At 37.6% G+C, this 16,679-nt stretch overlaps 1 protein-coding gene and 1 pseudogene across 1 annotated transcript; one reads left to right on the top strand and one right to left on the bottom strand.

The window, feature by feature from the left end:
• The first annotated feature begins 2,223 nt into the window (after nucleotides 1–2,223).
• On the top strand, nucleotides 2,224–9,554 carry LOC137749279 (SPX domain-containing protein 4-like; annotated as a pseudogene).
• A 1,568-nt stretch (nucleotides 9,555–11,122) lies between these two features.
• LOC137707891 (phosphate transporter PHO1 homolog 9-like) lies at nucleotides 11,123–15,003 on the bottom strand. Its single transcript, XM_068446827.1, has 12 exons — nucleotides 14,260–15,003; nucleotides 13,630–13,963; nucleotides 13,426–13,546; nucleotides 13,190–13,319; nucleotides 12,964–13,084; nucleotides 12,598–12,856; nucleotides 12,405–12,509; nucleotides 12,262–12,306; nucleotides 12,030–12,179; nucleotides 11,682–11,960; nucleotides 11,446–11,585; nucleotides 11,123–11,352 (listed from the first exon to the last, which is right to left on the bottom strand). The coding sequence occupies exons 1-12, from the start codon at nucleotides 14,816–14,818 to the stop codon at nucleotides 11,253–11,255; spliced, it is 2,343 nt and encodes a 780-aa protein (XP_068302928.1). The 5' UTR covers nucleotides 14,819–15,003; the 3' UTR covers nucleotides 11,123–11,252.
• Between the last annotated feature and the right edge of the window lie 1,676 nt (nucleotides 15,004–16,679).

The following is a 16,679-nucleotide window of genomic DNA, read 5'->3' as shown; positions in this document are numbered from 1 at the left end:
TGAAGACTTGAACACGCGATACGTTCCGACATTGTTCATTGAATGGTTAGCAGCAAGGCCGGCTTTGAGAATTTGGGGTCCTAGGCAAGCCTTCGAAGTGGGGCCCTAAAATTTTCTGATCTCCGGTTGTATATAAAAAAAAATTGCTAAATACATAAAAAGTTCTATTTTCACATCAAATATCATTAAAAATTAATATCAAAACAAGATAAATACACAAACATTATTTAAACATTACATGATTCACGTTTTTAGACACAAATATACTAAATGTTTGCAGTCAAGAGTTTAAGATTGAGAGTGAAGAAGAATAAAACTTGATGATCAAGAGAGTAAATAATAATAAACTTGATTGACGAGTATAATAAATTCAACGCCAATTGTTTCTCTTGTGTTTTTTTTTTCCCTTCTAAAATCAACATCACACCAACGAATTGAATATTAAAATAATCCATTGAATAAAAAGTTATTGAAAAGAAAAATATATAATTCAAAGTTTTTATTACCTTAAAGTATAATCTTTAAGACCATATGATAGTTGGTTTAAACATTCAATATAAATTGAGAGAATGGAAAGTTAGTTCAAACATTCGATAGAAATGGAGAGAATGAGAAGTTGAAAGAAAAAAGAAAGATTGCAAAGAGACTTGAGTTTTATAACTTTATATGCATTTGGACATATGGATTGGGAGTTGACAGATGGATTGGTAGTAAATTTGAAAAACAAGAAAAATCTAGTGACTAAAAAAGGCAGCTTCGTGTTTCGAACTCAACACCCCAAAGAAAAATGTAGCCAACATTTCCACTACACTAACAAATGACTTATGATATTTTGTACTTTTTTTTGTATTTATATGTTAATTACAGGATATAAATTTTTTTTGGGGGCCCTTCCGAAGTGGAGGCACTAGGCGGGCGCCTACTTGGACTACCCTCAGGGCTGGCCCTGGTTAGCAGTCAATACCATTTCAAGTTGTTCGATTTTGGAGAATTTCTAAGGAGGAGTAGAACATACCGAAAGAAATTCCATATGCCACGACGAATGATCTCTAAGCAGGCAACTATCGCAATCAAGGCTGTTCTATGGACGAAAAGCCAGGAATATTCGAGGTAAGATGTGTGGACACACGTGAAAGGATAAGAATAAGAATGAGATACCCGAGGTAAAGTAGAAGTGGCAGCAATTGAAGATAAGATGAGAGAAAATCGGTTAAGGTGGTTCGGAGATGGAGACTCATGGCAAAATGGGTAGAAGAAGATCTATGAAGACTTGAAAAGGACTTGAAGAAAAGATATAAGACACTTATAGCTAACGGAAGACATAGCACAAAATTTAACGCCTGCAAATTCCGATACCTAGGGTGCATCGAAGCATGCTAGAATTTCGAGATACGAGTTGGAAACTTCCAAAGCTATCATAAGTTAGAGAATTGTGTCAAATTGTCACAGATACCGGCCGAAGGTCCACTTCCCTTATGATTTTGTCTTGTCAATTACAACTTGTGGTCAATTACCACCTGTGCAGTGCTGAAATTGAGGTTCAACCATAAAACCAATTGGCAATATGGGGAGTAGCTCAAGATCATATAAGCACATAGCAAACCTTGTCCTTTACCGATGTGGGACAACTCTCAACACGCCCCCGCATGTGTGGCGAATTTTCAAGTCTACACATGGACAACAACTGGATGACGTAGAGTGTGTGTGGCCATTTGGCTTCACACGAGGTTAACTTGCTCTGATACCATGATGAAATTGAGATTTCACCATAAAACCAATTGGCAATATGGGGAATAGCCCAAGATCATATAAGCACATAGCAAACCTTATCATGTGGGACAACTCTTAACATGCAGTACGTGTGAGGTTTTATAACAAAAACCCCAGTGTTAGTTGGAGTGAGACTAACAACTTGTGATATTTTAACTTCATTTTCTCATGGAGACGGCCGACGTGGGATAACACATGCCATTTTTGAGCCTTCATTCAAAGTTTGTCAATGGTGACGGATTTATCAAATCGAATGTTGAAACAATCTATGCAGATTCTGGAGGACGAGAATATGCGTCAGACGATTTCCTAAAAAAATCACTGCAAACAAATGGTTTGATTGGAATCTCCAAACAAAATCTAACAACACAACAATCTAGCAGATAAATCTTAAAAATTTGGAGAATATTCTGACAGAAGAAAATGCCAAAATTCAACACTTACCAGGAAAAGATGCAAAGTCCGAATCCACGGCAACAAGAAATGCACTTGAGAAAACACACCCACCACCTTTCCTTCCTCAAATATTCCCACCACTTGAGAAATATTCTCACATTCTCTAAATTAAAAATTCCTCTCTCGTAATATAAATTAAGTCAAACTATGAATCATTTGATTCACAAACAGCAAAATCCTGTGAGATTTTGTCTCCCAGAGTCTGTTGAAAAGCAATGATACTCGCGAAGTTCAGGAGGACCCACCTTGAGGAGACACTCCCGGAGTGGAGGGACAAGTTCCTCTGCTACAAGCTCTTGAAGAAGCTCCTCAAGCGCTTGCCCGCCACCGCGGCAACCATCACCGCGGTGGATTCTCTCCCTCGCCACCTCGAGTTTCAGCCGGCAAATGCACATTTGGCCATTGCTGATGGAGGTGGCGAGTTCCATCCCTTGGGGGGACTGTTCGTTCCGATTCTGAATGAGGAGCTAAAGAAGTTAAACGATTTCTATGTTGATAAGAAGGAGGAGTTCGTTATACGATTCCAGGTTCTTATGGTTGACTTTTTTTTCTTCTTATTTTCTTGAATTTGCATGTGTGTGTGTGTGTGTGTATGGGCTTTAATTTGGATGGGTAGTTGATGGATTTGGCATGCCCGTTATGGATGCTACAAAAATTCTATCTTTTTCTTTTTGTTAACGGATTGGATTAGATAACTCACCATATTTAGCTTATGTTGAGTAAAGAAAGGGAAATTTTGTCCGGGTTGATGGTAGGATTCGGAGGGAGAAGTTTCCTTGATGGGGGAATTTGGAATTTGCATCCATTTCTACTTTAAATCTAGTGAGTTATCCAATTCAATCATGGACACCAAAGGAGACCTTAGGATCTCAAGATAACTGATAGGCACGAGTAGCAGGAGGATGGCATCTGTAAATTTTAGCTAAAACAAATATGAGAATATTCATGTCCGAGGGACACCTAAATTAAAGCTAGGCGGTGAACTGTTAGTTAATTCGGGCGGTCATGTGAATGTGAAGATGGTTAGGAGTGAAATTACAGCGGTACGAGACATGCCGCTGTTATCTGTATGCGTTTTTGGGCAATTGAGAAACAATATGACTGTAAGGATTGTGTGTGGCTGGAGCGATTTGTTGAGATAGAGTGGTGCCATCGATAATGAAGGAAAACTAGGGAAGTTTTAACTATTTCGTCATGAACAGGGCGAGTCTCGAGTCTCAGCTATTTGAATTTCTCTTTTGATCATTAAAGTCGAGTACTTTTTTCTCTGAACTAAGATATCTATTGTGGATGAACGAACATTGTGTAAATCGAAGACTGTATTTGTGTTTTGCTTGTTTCGCTTAATAATACGCCTTTTTCTTTTTCCTGGTTATCTGCTTATGTTTGGTTGAAAATTGTAGAGTTTATTGGTGCATTAGTTTAGTGTCTGGTAGGAAAATCTTTATGATGGGAGCAATTTTCTGGTCAGTGCAGAGTCATCTGCACAGCATGAATGTTGCAATGCGATATTTTGAATGCGAAGGCAACCATCGTTTCTCTTTTCTCTTTTCTCATCTGCAAACGGCAATAATGACAGGAGCTGAAAGGAAGAATCGAGAGCATCGGGGAAAGGAGCAGCAGTGGAGGAGTTTTTACATCAGAGACCTTCAGGAAAGAAGTGATGGACATCCGTAAGGACTTTGTCACCATTCATGGGGAGATGGTGCTTCTCGAAAAACATAGCTGGTGGAATTTTAGAGGTACAGCAGCTATTTCTTTTCACCTTCCATATCTAACCTGTATTGTACAACCGTTAGCATCAGTGAATTTCTTCATTCTATATCTGCGTTATCTATTGCTAAAATCAGCTGTGTCTTCTGGCTAAATAGCGCTTGTCAAAATTCTAAAGAAGTACAATAAACGAACTGGAGGAGTGTTGCGTTTACGTTTCACGCAACTAGATCACCAGCCCCTCTTTACAACAGAAACTCTCACGAGGCTAGTCCGTGAAAACGAGGCAACTCTCGAGCTTCCTTTCCCATTGGAAGCAGAAGTCATTGAAGGTACACCAACCACACAAGTGAAACCACTGTTGAATAGTAAGTTGTGAGCAGATTAGCATTAGAGAAATAAAGCCTTGTGTTTTTTAATTGTGTATTCACTAGTGTCAAAGAATGACAAGTGTAAGGCTCTCAATGTAAGACTATGATTGTCATGTGTTAGAATCCTAGACTACAGAAAGATGAATAGCTGAGATCACTTTGATGAATGTGTGAGCTCCAGCTGCATAACCAACCGTTGTAGTGCTCGAGTTGTGTGCAAGAGAGAAAAAATATGAAATTCTCCTCTGTGACTTGCAAGGGCTGAAGCATTCCAAAATCTTGTGTGAAATTCCTTATGTTCTTCTTCATTTTTTGTAGTGAATTCCTCAATCAAACTTACAAATATCAAATACACTAACATGGCCTCAGAGCCAGGTTCAATCAATCTAAGCTAAGTGTGAACTGTGAATTTAAGCTTCACCGATGTTACGTTTTCTGAGCTACATCTGGGCTGGCTGAAGGTTAGGTGAAGTTTGCTGGGTGTTCAGTTGTGGTTTGAAAATACATTTGAGCTCACAATGGCTGGATCTGAAAGTTCAAAAGTTAGGACTCCGATCTTCTCCGGTGAGAACTATGAGTTCTGGAGAATCAAAATGGTAACCATATTCAAGTCACATGGGCTATGAAAATTGGTGGAGAAAGGGATTACTTTCCTTGACTCGGAGAAGAAAAAGAAGGTAGAAGGTATCGAAGAAGAGATTGATGATGAGCTAACCATTGCAATGTTTATGAAGGATGCGAAAGCTTTGGGCATCATTCAAAACGCAGTTTCTAATCATATTTTCTCTCAAATCGCCAACACAGATTCATTAAAATGGCTTGGGATTTGTTGTATGGAGAATACCATGGTGGTGATCAGGTACGATTGGCGAAACCCAAAATCTCATACCTGAATTTGAATATACTAGAATGCGTGATGATGAGTCTTTACTTGGGTATCTTACTCGATTAAATGAACTGCTTAATCAAATGAAGACATTTAGAGAGATTCTCTCAAATGAGAGATTAATGTAGAAGGTCTTAATTAGTCTCACTAAGGTGTGATCCTATATGCCTAGTGATAGAAAACACTAAGTGTCTAGAATCTGTTGAACTACAAGAAGTTGTAGCCATTTTGAAAAGTCAAGAACAAAGGTTTGATACGCATTCCACTGATGCAACTAAGAAGGCATTTGCCTCATCCTCTATTAGTCCAAAAAGGCAGAATAGAGGTAATGCTCCATCTAATACTTTCAAGCCACAGAAAAATTGGAACCAAAAAGTTAAGAAATGGGACTTAAAACCCAGCTTTCAACATAAGTTATTTGCTAGTCCTGCACAAAATTGAACCTTTCTCAAACTATAGATTAAGAGAGTGTAAAACCTTAGTGTAAAGTATGTTCAAAGTTTCACTTTGGTGAATGTAGGTAAATCCAAATGTCACAACAGTGATAGGTGTGGACATTGGGCTAGATACTGCACTGCAGGTAAAATTGTCTAGAGATCAAATTGTGCAAATCAAATGGAGGTGACTGGAAATCTCTTTTATGCAAACAATGTTGTTACTTAGCCAAAGGTCGATGGGGACTGGTATATAGATAGGTTGTAGCAATCACATGATAGGGAATGTAATGTTCTTGTGGATGTGAAAACAAATGTTGCATAAAAGTTCAAATGCCAACTGGTGTGCTAGTGAATGTAGCATAAATGGGATCATTGGTAATTGAGACCAATGGAGGCATGAAATATGTTAGAGGAGTCATGTATTTACCTGGTTTAAAAAAGAACTTGCCGAGTGTTGGGCAAATAGATAAACATAGGTACCATCTTGTGTTTGGAGGAAGGATGTGCAGTGTCTTTGACAGCCTTTCACTTGACAGTCTCATTATCAGTGTAAAAATGAAAAGGAATATGTGTTATCCTTTATCTCTAATGCTTGAGTTATTCTGAAAACAAGCATCACTCATTGCACTTGGACCTGACATAGAAGATTAGGTCACTTGTACTTTGAAGGACTCAAATAACTAAAAGATAAAGACATGGTTCAAGATCTACCACATTTGAAAGAGTATGATGGAGTATGTGAAGGCTATCAATTTGGTAAACAACACAAAGAAAGTTTTCCAAGTGATCAAGCCTAGAGAACTAATGCTCCACTTGAATTGATTCTTGTTGACGATATGGGTATACTTCTTCAAGTATAAATGTGATATTTTCAATTGTTTCAGAAAATTCAAAGCTATGATTGAGTTACAAAGTGGGTTCAAAGTGAAATGTTTGAAAAGTGACAGATGAGGGGAATTCTCTGTCAACTGAGTTTAAGCAGTTTTGTGATACTGAGGGAATCTAGAGACAACTTTCGTTAGCCTACACTCCTCAACAAAATGGAGTGGCAGAGAGGAAGAATAGAACAGTGGTTGAAATGGCCAAATCAATGTTACATGATAAAGGAATGCCATATTATTTACGGGAAGAAGTTGAACATATAGTAGTTTACATCCTGAATCGATGCCCTACCAATTCTCTAGATAACATAACTTCTTTTGAAGCCTACAGTGGAAGAAAACCAGGTATTGCTCACTTAAAGGTCTTTGGCTCCCTATGTTATGTTCATATACCATCTGAGTTAAAACATAAGCTTAAAGCAAAGAGTACTAAATGTGTGTTTATTGGATATGCAACATGTGAGAAAGGATATAAAATCTTTGATCCAATCTCTTAGAAGTTAATTCTATCAAGAGATATTGTAGTAGATGAAAATGCAGCTTGAAACTAGCAAGAAAGCACAGAGAAGTATGTGTCATTGCCTGATTGTGAGTGGAAAACTATTGATGCACCAAGAACCGGAACTGTGGAAGATGAGTTTATTACTTCAAGTAGCTTGTCACCAACTATACAAAGGGAAATCCCTTGTAGTCATGATGTTGTTCATACTTCTTCACAACCACTTTCAAGTGAATCATCCAGCAACATAAGTGGGAATGTGAGAGACAATCAAGCTTTTGAGCACACTCCTTTAAAATGGAGAAACTGAATGATGTGCTTACTCAATGCAATCTGTGCATTATGGAACTAGAAAAATATGAAGATGCTGCTCAAGATGAATCTTGGATGAAAGCTATGAAAGATGAGCTATCAATGATTGAAAATAATGCAACTTGGGTGTTAGTAGACAAACCAACATATAAGCCTATTATTGGAGTTAAATAGGTTTTCAAGACCAAACTTAATATTGATGGATATGTGTAAAAGAACAAAGAAAGGCTTGTTGCAAAGGGATATGATCGAAAACCAAGAGTAGACTATAATTAAACATTTGCACCTGTGACTAGATTGGACACAATTAGAACTCTTGTTGCTTTGGCTACCGAAAAGAGTTGGAAACTTTAGCAACTTGATGTTAAATCTGCTTTCCTAAATGGTCTCTTTGAGGAGGAGGTTTATGTGGATCAACCTGATGGTTTTGTGATCAAGGAAAGAAAAGACGAGGTGTATAAACTTCACAAAGCACACTATGGATTGAAATAGGCACCTAGAGCCTGGTATGGAGAAATTGACACCTACTTTGCACAGTGTGGATTTGAGAAAAGTCAAAGTGAAGCAACTATCTATATCAAGACAAAGGGAGAAGAAGAAATATTGATTGTATCTATCTATGTGGATGACATAGTATATACTGGTAACAGTAATGAGATGTTGGAAGAATTCAAATGAGATATGATAGTTAAGTATGGAATAGCATATTTGGGCCTTTTTCACCATTTTCTTGGTATGTGAAGCATTCAAACTCACTCAAGTATCTTTATTCACCAAAGAAAGTATGTTGCTTCTTTGCTGAGTAAATTTGGTTTAAATGAGTGCAAATCTGTCTTCACTCCTCTTGTTTCATCTGAAAAACTTTGCAAGGATGATGGAAGTAGGCCTACAAGTGAAGAACAATACAGAAGAATTGTGAGAAGTCCACTATATCTCACTGCACCAGACCAAATATAATGTATACAGTTAGTCTTCTTGTTAGGTTCATCCTACACACAAGTACTATGAGACTGCCAAAAGAGTACTAAGATACATCAAGGGAACTCTAGATTATGGTTTGGATGATGTGAAAGGAAATAATGCTGTGTTAATAGGATTTTGTGACATTGATTGGGATGGATCTCTTGATGACAGCAAGAGTACCTCTGGTAATGCATTTTCCTTTAGGAGTGTGGGGTATTTTCTTGGGCTTCTATAAAACAAAATTGTGTGGCACTTTCCACTGCAGAGGTGGAATACCTCAAAGGCATAAGCCACTGCACATGCAATATGGCTTAGTTTTGTGCTTGAAGATTTTGAAGAGTTTTAAATTGAAGCAACTCCATTGCAATGTGACAACACAACTGCAATTGCAATTACTAAAAATCCTGTGTTTCATCAGAAGACAAAGCATATTGATAGAAGATATCACTTCATCAAGGAAGCTTTACAGGAAGGGATAATTAACTTGGTGTATTGTCCTACAAATGAACATATGGCAGATATATTCACTAAGGCTTTAACCAAGGATCGGTTCAACTACCTTAAGGACATGATTCGTGTGGAATCAGCTCAAAACTTAGAGGGGAGTGTTGAATTGTAAGTTGTGAGCTGATTAGTATTGATGAAATAAGCCTTGTGTTTTAATTGTGCATTCACTTGTGTCAAAGCATGACAAGTGTAAGGCTCTCAATGTAAGGCTATGAATGTCTTGTGTTAGAATCCTAAACTATAAGAAGATGAATGGCTGAGATCACCTTGATGAACATGTGAACTCCAGTTGCATGACTAACCGTTGTAGTACTCGAGTTGTTTTCAACAGAGAGAAAATATGAAATACTCCTCTGTGACTTACAGAGGCCGAAGCATTCCAAAATCTTGTGTGAAATTCCTTTTGTTCTTCTTCATTTTCCATAGTGATTTCCTCAATCAAAACTTACAAATATCAAATAAACTAATAACCACCCCAGACAGAAGTCATTCAAACCCACAATCGAATGATTCCGCAAATATTGCATCTGAGACACCTTCAAACATGGAGGCAAACATAAATATATACATCGTGGAACCGTTGCTGCAATGAAGGCCATTCAAGGCCTTCAAAAACCAAGCTCCACTTCCGGTCCATGGTCACTTTCAAATCACTTTAGAAGCTAGGACGAGGAGAGCACTGGCGCTGTCAAAGTTGAAATCTCTACTTCAAACTCTGTAGCGAGCTGGCAAAGCGAAGAGGAGGATGACCAGTTATAGTATTATCCATCGGTTTCTGTAGTACATCCTCCGTTTCTGATCAAGAGAACGACAGTGTACGTAACAGCGTTCATCTTATTAGTTTCAGCGTTGTCTCGTACGTTCTTGTTTTCGATTCTTGTAGCAACTGGAATCGTAAAAAGGCTCTGAATTGTAAACTTAGCACATCAAATAAGCTGTGAGCCGATGGAGAAATTTATCATTGCATAATGTTGTGCAGTTTTCTAAATAGCATCTGCTTGAAATTTATAATGTTGCACTAGATTCTGCTCTCTCTGTTACCTTTCTTTATGGTCCATTTATTATGTGTAGCAATTTTGGCACACGTTATTATGCATATAAAGAAACAAGTGCGGAAATTATTTTCCTTTGTTGTTGCATTTTTGTAGCATAGCAGTAGCACAGTAAGAATGACAATTGTTTTTAATACCCTATAACTCCAACCACAATTAAAGGAGAAAATTTTCAGTGTGCTGAGAATAAGATCCATATACCAAGTGTCATAATACTAGTTGAATTTTTTTTTTCAAGTATCCAAACACTTGTATTATAACACTTGACGTACTGGTACACACTAAGAAATCTCCTATTAGAGGAGTCTCGTCCCTCATAGTTATCAAGTGACTAAAGAATGTTCTCGTAGTTATTAGGTGACTAAAGAATGTGTGATCACTACCATTAAATTTGATTAAAATTTGCAATTAAAACACTAGGAATGCATCCCTTAATATCAAATTCAACTGCGAATGTGCATTTTTTTGGTTATCTTGTGACCAAGAAAATATTTATGCTACTAGAGAGTGGAGAGTAAACCCAACTAAAAAAAATTTCCACTTCTTTGTTAGGTCCTTATCAAATTTATTGGTCTTCTTTTTGGAAGACAAAGGTAAGGTTGGGACCAATTGGTGGCCTCCTCCATTCTTGTCTATTATTGGATACCAATCTCTGGCTGCTCTACTATTTAAGAGCATCTCTAAAAAAAATGTCAAATATAATATGTTAAAATTTTATTTGATGGCTGCTGTGGCAAATTGAATACAAGTGCTAAATTCTCTTCTTTTCTCATGGATGTGTCAAATATTTATTTTATTGGACCTAAAGTTACATTAATTATTAAAAATAATCAAAATTAGTTTTTATTCTATTGGTTATTAATGGGACCCATGTATTAAAAAATTCAATTAAATATATTTGACTCCTTATTTGTTTGCTGTAAAAAAATGCAGCTAGAAAGTAAGGAGTCAAATGACTTACATGCCACATCATATATGACATATCCATTGGAGAACACCTAAATGTCTTTTAATCATATTTAGCATATTTGACATCTCCTTTGAAGATGGTCTAAGTGGCATCAACTTCAATTATATCCACAGGTTTTTTGGCCCCCAAATTAACTGCAGCTACTGAATGGGGGCATCAAGTTGGGTGCTGATCTTTCAAGCCTCTGCTTCTACACGTGGACACAGCCATGTTGGTTGGAGCATGATGTGTTATCGTCATGCACCTAAATTCTCTCCCGCAATTTAGATTAGTTTAAAATAGAATATTGCTGGTACGAGAAAAAAGTCAGAAAACGCTTTTAACACTTGATAACAAAGCAAGATAGAGTATGTTCACTTTCCTTTTTGTTCACTCTTCTAAACAAAATTGAAGAGAACAATCACAATTTTGAAACTAATATGTGATGATACATGTTCAGCTGCTCCTGGTGTAATCACGTTCATAGTTGAAGGGTAGCGGTACAGACTTGAACGCTCGATACTTTCCGACATTGTTCAAGTGCTCATTCTCCAACCTGCTCAGAAAAAAACATTGAATGGTTAGTAGTCGATACAAGTTCAAGTTGTTCGGTTTTAGAGGATTAAGTACTGAGACGAGTAGAACATACCGAAAGAAGTTCCATATGCCACGACGAATGATTTCTAAGCAGGCAACTATCGCAGTCAAGGCTGTTCTATGGACGAAAGGCACTCCTCTAATTCCCAGTACTGACTGCATCCAAGCGAGTCTTAGTACAACATTCAACACCTGCATGTCGCATTATTCAAAATTAATGTTAAACGAGAAGGAACGAATGGCACTCCATAAGGGCTGAAGAAGTCAGTTTGTAAGTTGTAATCCTACCATGGCTACGAAATAAACACTCTGGTTTGATACGAGGAGTTTGTCTCTCAGCCAAGGATTTTTAGAATTTCGTTGCAGAAGACCCCAATCGATGACAATGTCCCAATATGTACCAACAGCAGTTGCCACAACTGAACTAACAATAGCGAGGATTTTCGATGTCATCCCTGCTTTCAGATCATAACTTGTTCTCATGGCTACTGCAACGATTGTTGAGAAGTATTTCAGCGCATTTAACCCTTGCATTCCATCTTTCTCCTCTATCAAGCGTCGCACACACTGCAAACAAAGAACGGTTAAAACCATACTTTCATGAGGAGGAATTAAAGAGTTTCGAGCGCAGAATACCTGAAGCGAACGGATCCAATAAGGAATAATTGCTACAACGAAGTAGAAGGATTTAAAAACATGGCTGTCGAGGCAGTTGTGTGATCTTTTTTTGAAGTCCCCCCAACCGTAATAGCAAACATAGAATTCCAAACTCCTGAAAGCTTGAACCTGAATGAAAATGTATAATGTTACTCGATCATAAGCGACACAAGTATGAATACACTAAACGAATCATAGGTAGTGTCAATACCTGGCTAGTAAGCTGATCTGCCAAGAAAAAATCCGGCAGGGTAACCTACCGAAAAAACAAACAAAATTTTAATGTCTCTTTTACTTAAAAGTTAAAACGTATTTGAATAGTATGTCCACAGGAAGAAGTTCGGCTCTGGTTACCTTATAAAGAGGAGCAAGAAGACAATGGGATAGGCATAGAAGGAGGAAATATCGACTGGAACGATATATAACGTTGAAAGGACAAAACATTATAAGAAGCAAAACCTGCAAATGTAATATTTCCATGAAAGAGATTCATGAGCAAACTGTTTTAACAAAGGAAATCCGTCTTATTGAAGAATCTAACTCTTACAATGACTAGGCCCAGGGGGACTAATTCTTTCAAGGCTACGAAGCTTTTTGTTCTTGGATCCAACTCCATATCCAAAGTTGAGACGACACCAGCCAATGCGAGAATTGCAATACCTGAACTGAGAAGGAAAAGCTGTCTGTAACCAATCTCTGACCCTTGCTTGAAGCCAAAGATAAATGGATAATTTACACGATAGCGCCTCCAAAAGAATATGTTCGCTGAGAACATGATCAGATGTAGGACGACGAATCCAAACAGGCTGCAAATGTGGGGAAATGAATGACTGTCATGAAACAAATAGCTATGCAGGTTTAAATTTCTCCACAGATGTAGATATGATGAGATAACTATTATGCAAAACCTTGCCTGTACAGGGGAAATATGTTTTCCATGTACAGAACACGCCCGTCACTCTCAAGGATATTTCTTGCATGCATAAGCACAATGATGGCTACTACAAGTGCTATGGAGCCCCCGGAGAGCAACCCTGTAGGTACACAACAAATGATCATCGATATCTTGCATAAGGTCCACTTGATATGGAAACTAAGAGAGAACAAAGAACTTTTCATTCCGACAGCACAAATCTTACCGAAGAAATATGTACTTCTATGCTTTTCCCTTCTAGCTTTCGGTCTTAATGTCTTCATTCCTTTTCTTCGATTTCCATTTGCGAAGTGCTTTATGAAGGTAGCCTCCACCCTTTCCATAAGCCTAGTAACCTGCGAAGCCAAAAGATGTATCATAAAAATAAATAAAAAAGCTTTATACGGGCAATGGTTTGGATTCATAGTAATCGTTTGGATCATAAGACAAAGATTTACTCACTTCATCGCTGCTACCGAGATAAGAATTATCCACCATATTCAAGTAAACCTTCGACGCATTCCTCGAAGAGACCTTGTCATATTTCTTCATGATCTTCGAGAAAGCCAATTGATTAAGGAAACTGCACCGTCCATTAGCAATATAATCAATCACACACAACACTAATTTTAGTTCTATTAATGTAATCAGGAACTGCAATGTTACCAGTAGCTTTTTAAAAGCCGGAGCTTTTGGTAAAACTCGCTAAAAGCCTGTCTCATTTGCTCTTCTACTTTTCTCAGCTCATTCTTGCTGAATGACAAGTAATTCTGCTGGAATATGCTCTTAATTGTTGACACTGGAGTTTCAGGTATCACGTTGATCCTTATATGATCTAGAACCTCTAGTTGTAGTGGTTTAAACCCCTGAATATCCACCGTCCCTCTGTTGGTTTTCCGGTCATCGGTTTCCGATTCTTTGCTTCCCCTCTCTTCATCATCTTCCATTTCTTCTTCATCGCTCATCTCAACTTCGTTAATCACATCCATATCTTCTCCCCCTTCGCAATCATGACCAGTACTTCAAAATATTAGGCAAAAAAAAGAAAAACATATCATATATTTTACTAATTAAAAATCTTATGCGCCTCTTTTCACCTTCTGCACTTCTCTTAATTATGTTATTGATTCTCCTTGATCAATTACAGCTCCGTAAAGAGACGGGAGTGCAGAAGGTGAAAAGGGGAATTCGGAATATCACTTTCCTCCCCAAGTGAACAAAAAAACTACTTCACAGAAAATTTCAAACTCTCAATCACGGAATCTACTAAGAAAACAAGAGAATCAGAAAACCTACCTGTTTTTCTACCACTTGTGGGATGAACTGCTGAGACTGAAGAAATCCCATTGCTTGCCAAATCACTCCCTCCAATATCCACCTCTGGATTATCAACCTTTAACCTAAGAGCAATCAAAGCATCCATCTGCCTACTCAACTCCTCAGCCTCTTCCACGACTTCCCCAACTTTCTTCTTGTAAAAGCAATTCACCTTGTTAAACTCATCGTCCAGGCTCCTAAAAAACGCAACCTCAAACTTTCCTCCCTCGTCGGACGGCATCAAAAACCTTGTCTGCCACTGCCCTTCCTCACCTTCTTCACCCACAAGTATGTCCTCGTCCTCCTTCTTCCTCAGCGAGCCGCGTTGCCGGCTTGTCAGCCCGCTGAATGCTCTGTAGAGTGACACCCTCCTCTTTAGTGTCGACCCTGCCGAAGTTGCCGCCATTGGCGTCGATGATGCATTTTTCTTGCGGAAACGCAGGATGTCTTTTATGATAAGCTTGAGAGAGTTGTAGTCCATGTATGCCTCTTGCCATTCCGGCACCATTTGCGAGACAAACTCTTTTCCGAACTTCATCTTCTTCCTCCTCCAATGAAGCCCTCAATGAGTATGTAGCTCACTCGATTACAAACATTCACTCCTGCACCCGAGGTCTTGAGTTCGCTTTTATAAAACCAAAAATGAAAAGAAGCTCAAAGATGGTGATGTTGGAGCTTTGGTTTATTTAGGCAAGCGCGTTGCGTTCTTGCTTTTTTGTACATTGCTTCTGGTCAAATGTCAGATTGGAGGAAGAAGACGTGCCATACATATAAGGAAGGTTGTCACGTATCATCTAACATAATTAATTTTTTTATATTTGGTAAAATCACATGTAGAATTCTTTATTTTTGGAAGCTTCCCTACCTTAAGTTGTCTAACCTAACTCATGTCCGTCCATATTAAAGGTCGGTCACTATCTTGCTCCTCTGTTATTTACTGTTGCAACCACACCTCACACCTGTGGTCCTGCTTTTTGTTGTCTTCAATGGATGGATTTTTGCAACAGAAAAAGGTTCAATAAAGTGAAAATAGTGTTTGATTGGCAAGAAAATGATGCATATGATATGAAGGCAACTTTACCTGTAGTCATGGATTTATGCTGTTACCAAATGTTATTTCAGTGGATGACAAATGACAAATTTGCACACGTTATGCCCTTAATTGTGCGCAAGACGAATGTTGTCAATGATATTGGCAAGAAAATGATGCATATGATATGAACGCAACTTTACCTGTAGTCACGGATTTATGCTGTTACCAAATGCTATTTCAGTGGATGACAAATGACAGATTTGCACACATTATGCCTTTAATTGTGCATAAGACGAATGTTGTCAATGATGTAACAGGAGTAAGTTTACTTGATTAAGACTGGATTAGATTTAATTAGTTGTCTTTTCAACGTTTCCTTCCAAGTTTTGATCTTTAATTTGATTCGTTTCTTTACGAGTTGTTTTCTCTTGTGAACACTTGAGTTACACAAAAATGAACGCAAATGGTCCAACTCTCGAACAGGGATAATTATTGTTAGTCATTTGAGTTCAAATAAAAATAAAAAAAATAGTGAACGAACGTAACATAATTAGATAATATATACACGATATGATGAACATTTGTTGTAATAATTTGGTTAGGTAATATACACACACATTGATGACTGCCACCAAATCTTTCTGTGTATTGCTTCTTTTGCCTGAAACAAATTCACCATCAATTTTATGTCAAAAAATACGTGGAGTAACTCCTTACTTGTTTTTCTTCATATTTGGTGAGCATATGAAATAAACTAATTTTTCTCAATCTTTTCGTCCTTGATTCCAATAATATATTTACAATAAATGGTAAAGATATCAAACTCACAATCTAAAAAATTCGAACTTGGAACTTTTCACTTAAAATTTCTACTCTTGTTCAGTAGCTATTGTCTTCGTTTTAAAAAGAAAATTGTTAATTTAGTTGCCTAATCAATAATTAAGTATGGTCGTTGTACGGTGTTTTGACGGAGGGCACGACTATAAACAGTCAGATAAGCATTAGGATTTAAATAATGTGATTTGGTAATTAGGTTTAATTAATGTAATTTGGTAAGACAAGTTGTAGACTTTTGCACCAAATGTGAGTGTATATAATTATAGGTGGGACATGCACATTTACATTGCCAACTGTAAATGCAATCTTATCCGTCCATCTAATAATCATAATCAAAATCAACCTTCCAAAATTAACGACTATAAACAGTCAGATAAGCATTAGGATTTAAATAATGTGATTTGGTAATTAGGTTTAATTAATGTAATTTGGTAAGACAAGTTGTAGACTTTTGCACCAAATGTGATTGTATATAATTATAGGTGGGACATGCACATTTACATTGCCAACTGTAAATGCAATCTTATCC

Source organism: Pyrus communis, chromosome 11, assembly GCF_963583255.1.
Source record: "Pyrus communis chromosome 11, drPyrComm1.1, whole genome shotgun sequence".
Taxonomy (NCBI): domain Eukaryota; kingdom Viridiplantae; phylum Streptophyta; class Magnoliopsida; order Rosales; family Rosaceae; genus Pyrus; species Pyrus communis.
The sequence above is the reverse complement of the archived record's forward strand: the minus strand, read 5'-3'. Positions and strand labels throughout refer to the sequence as shown.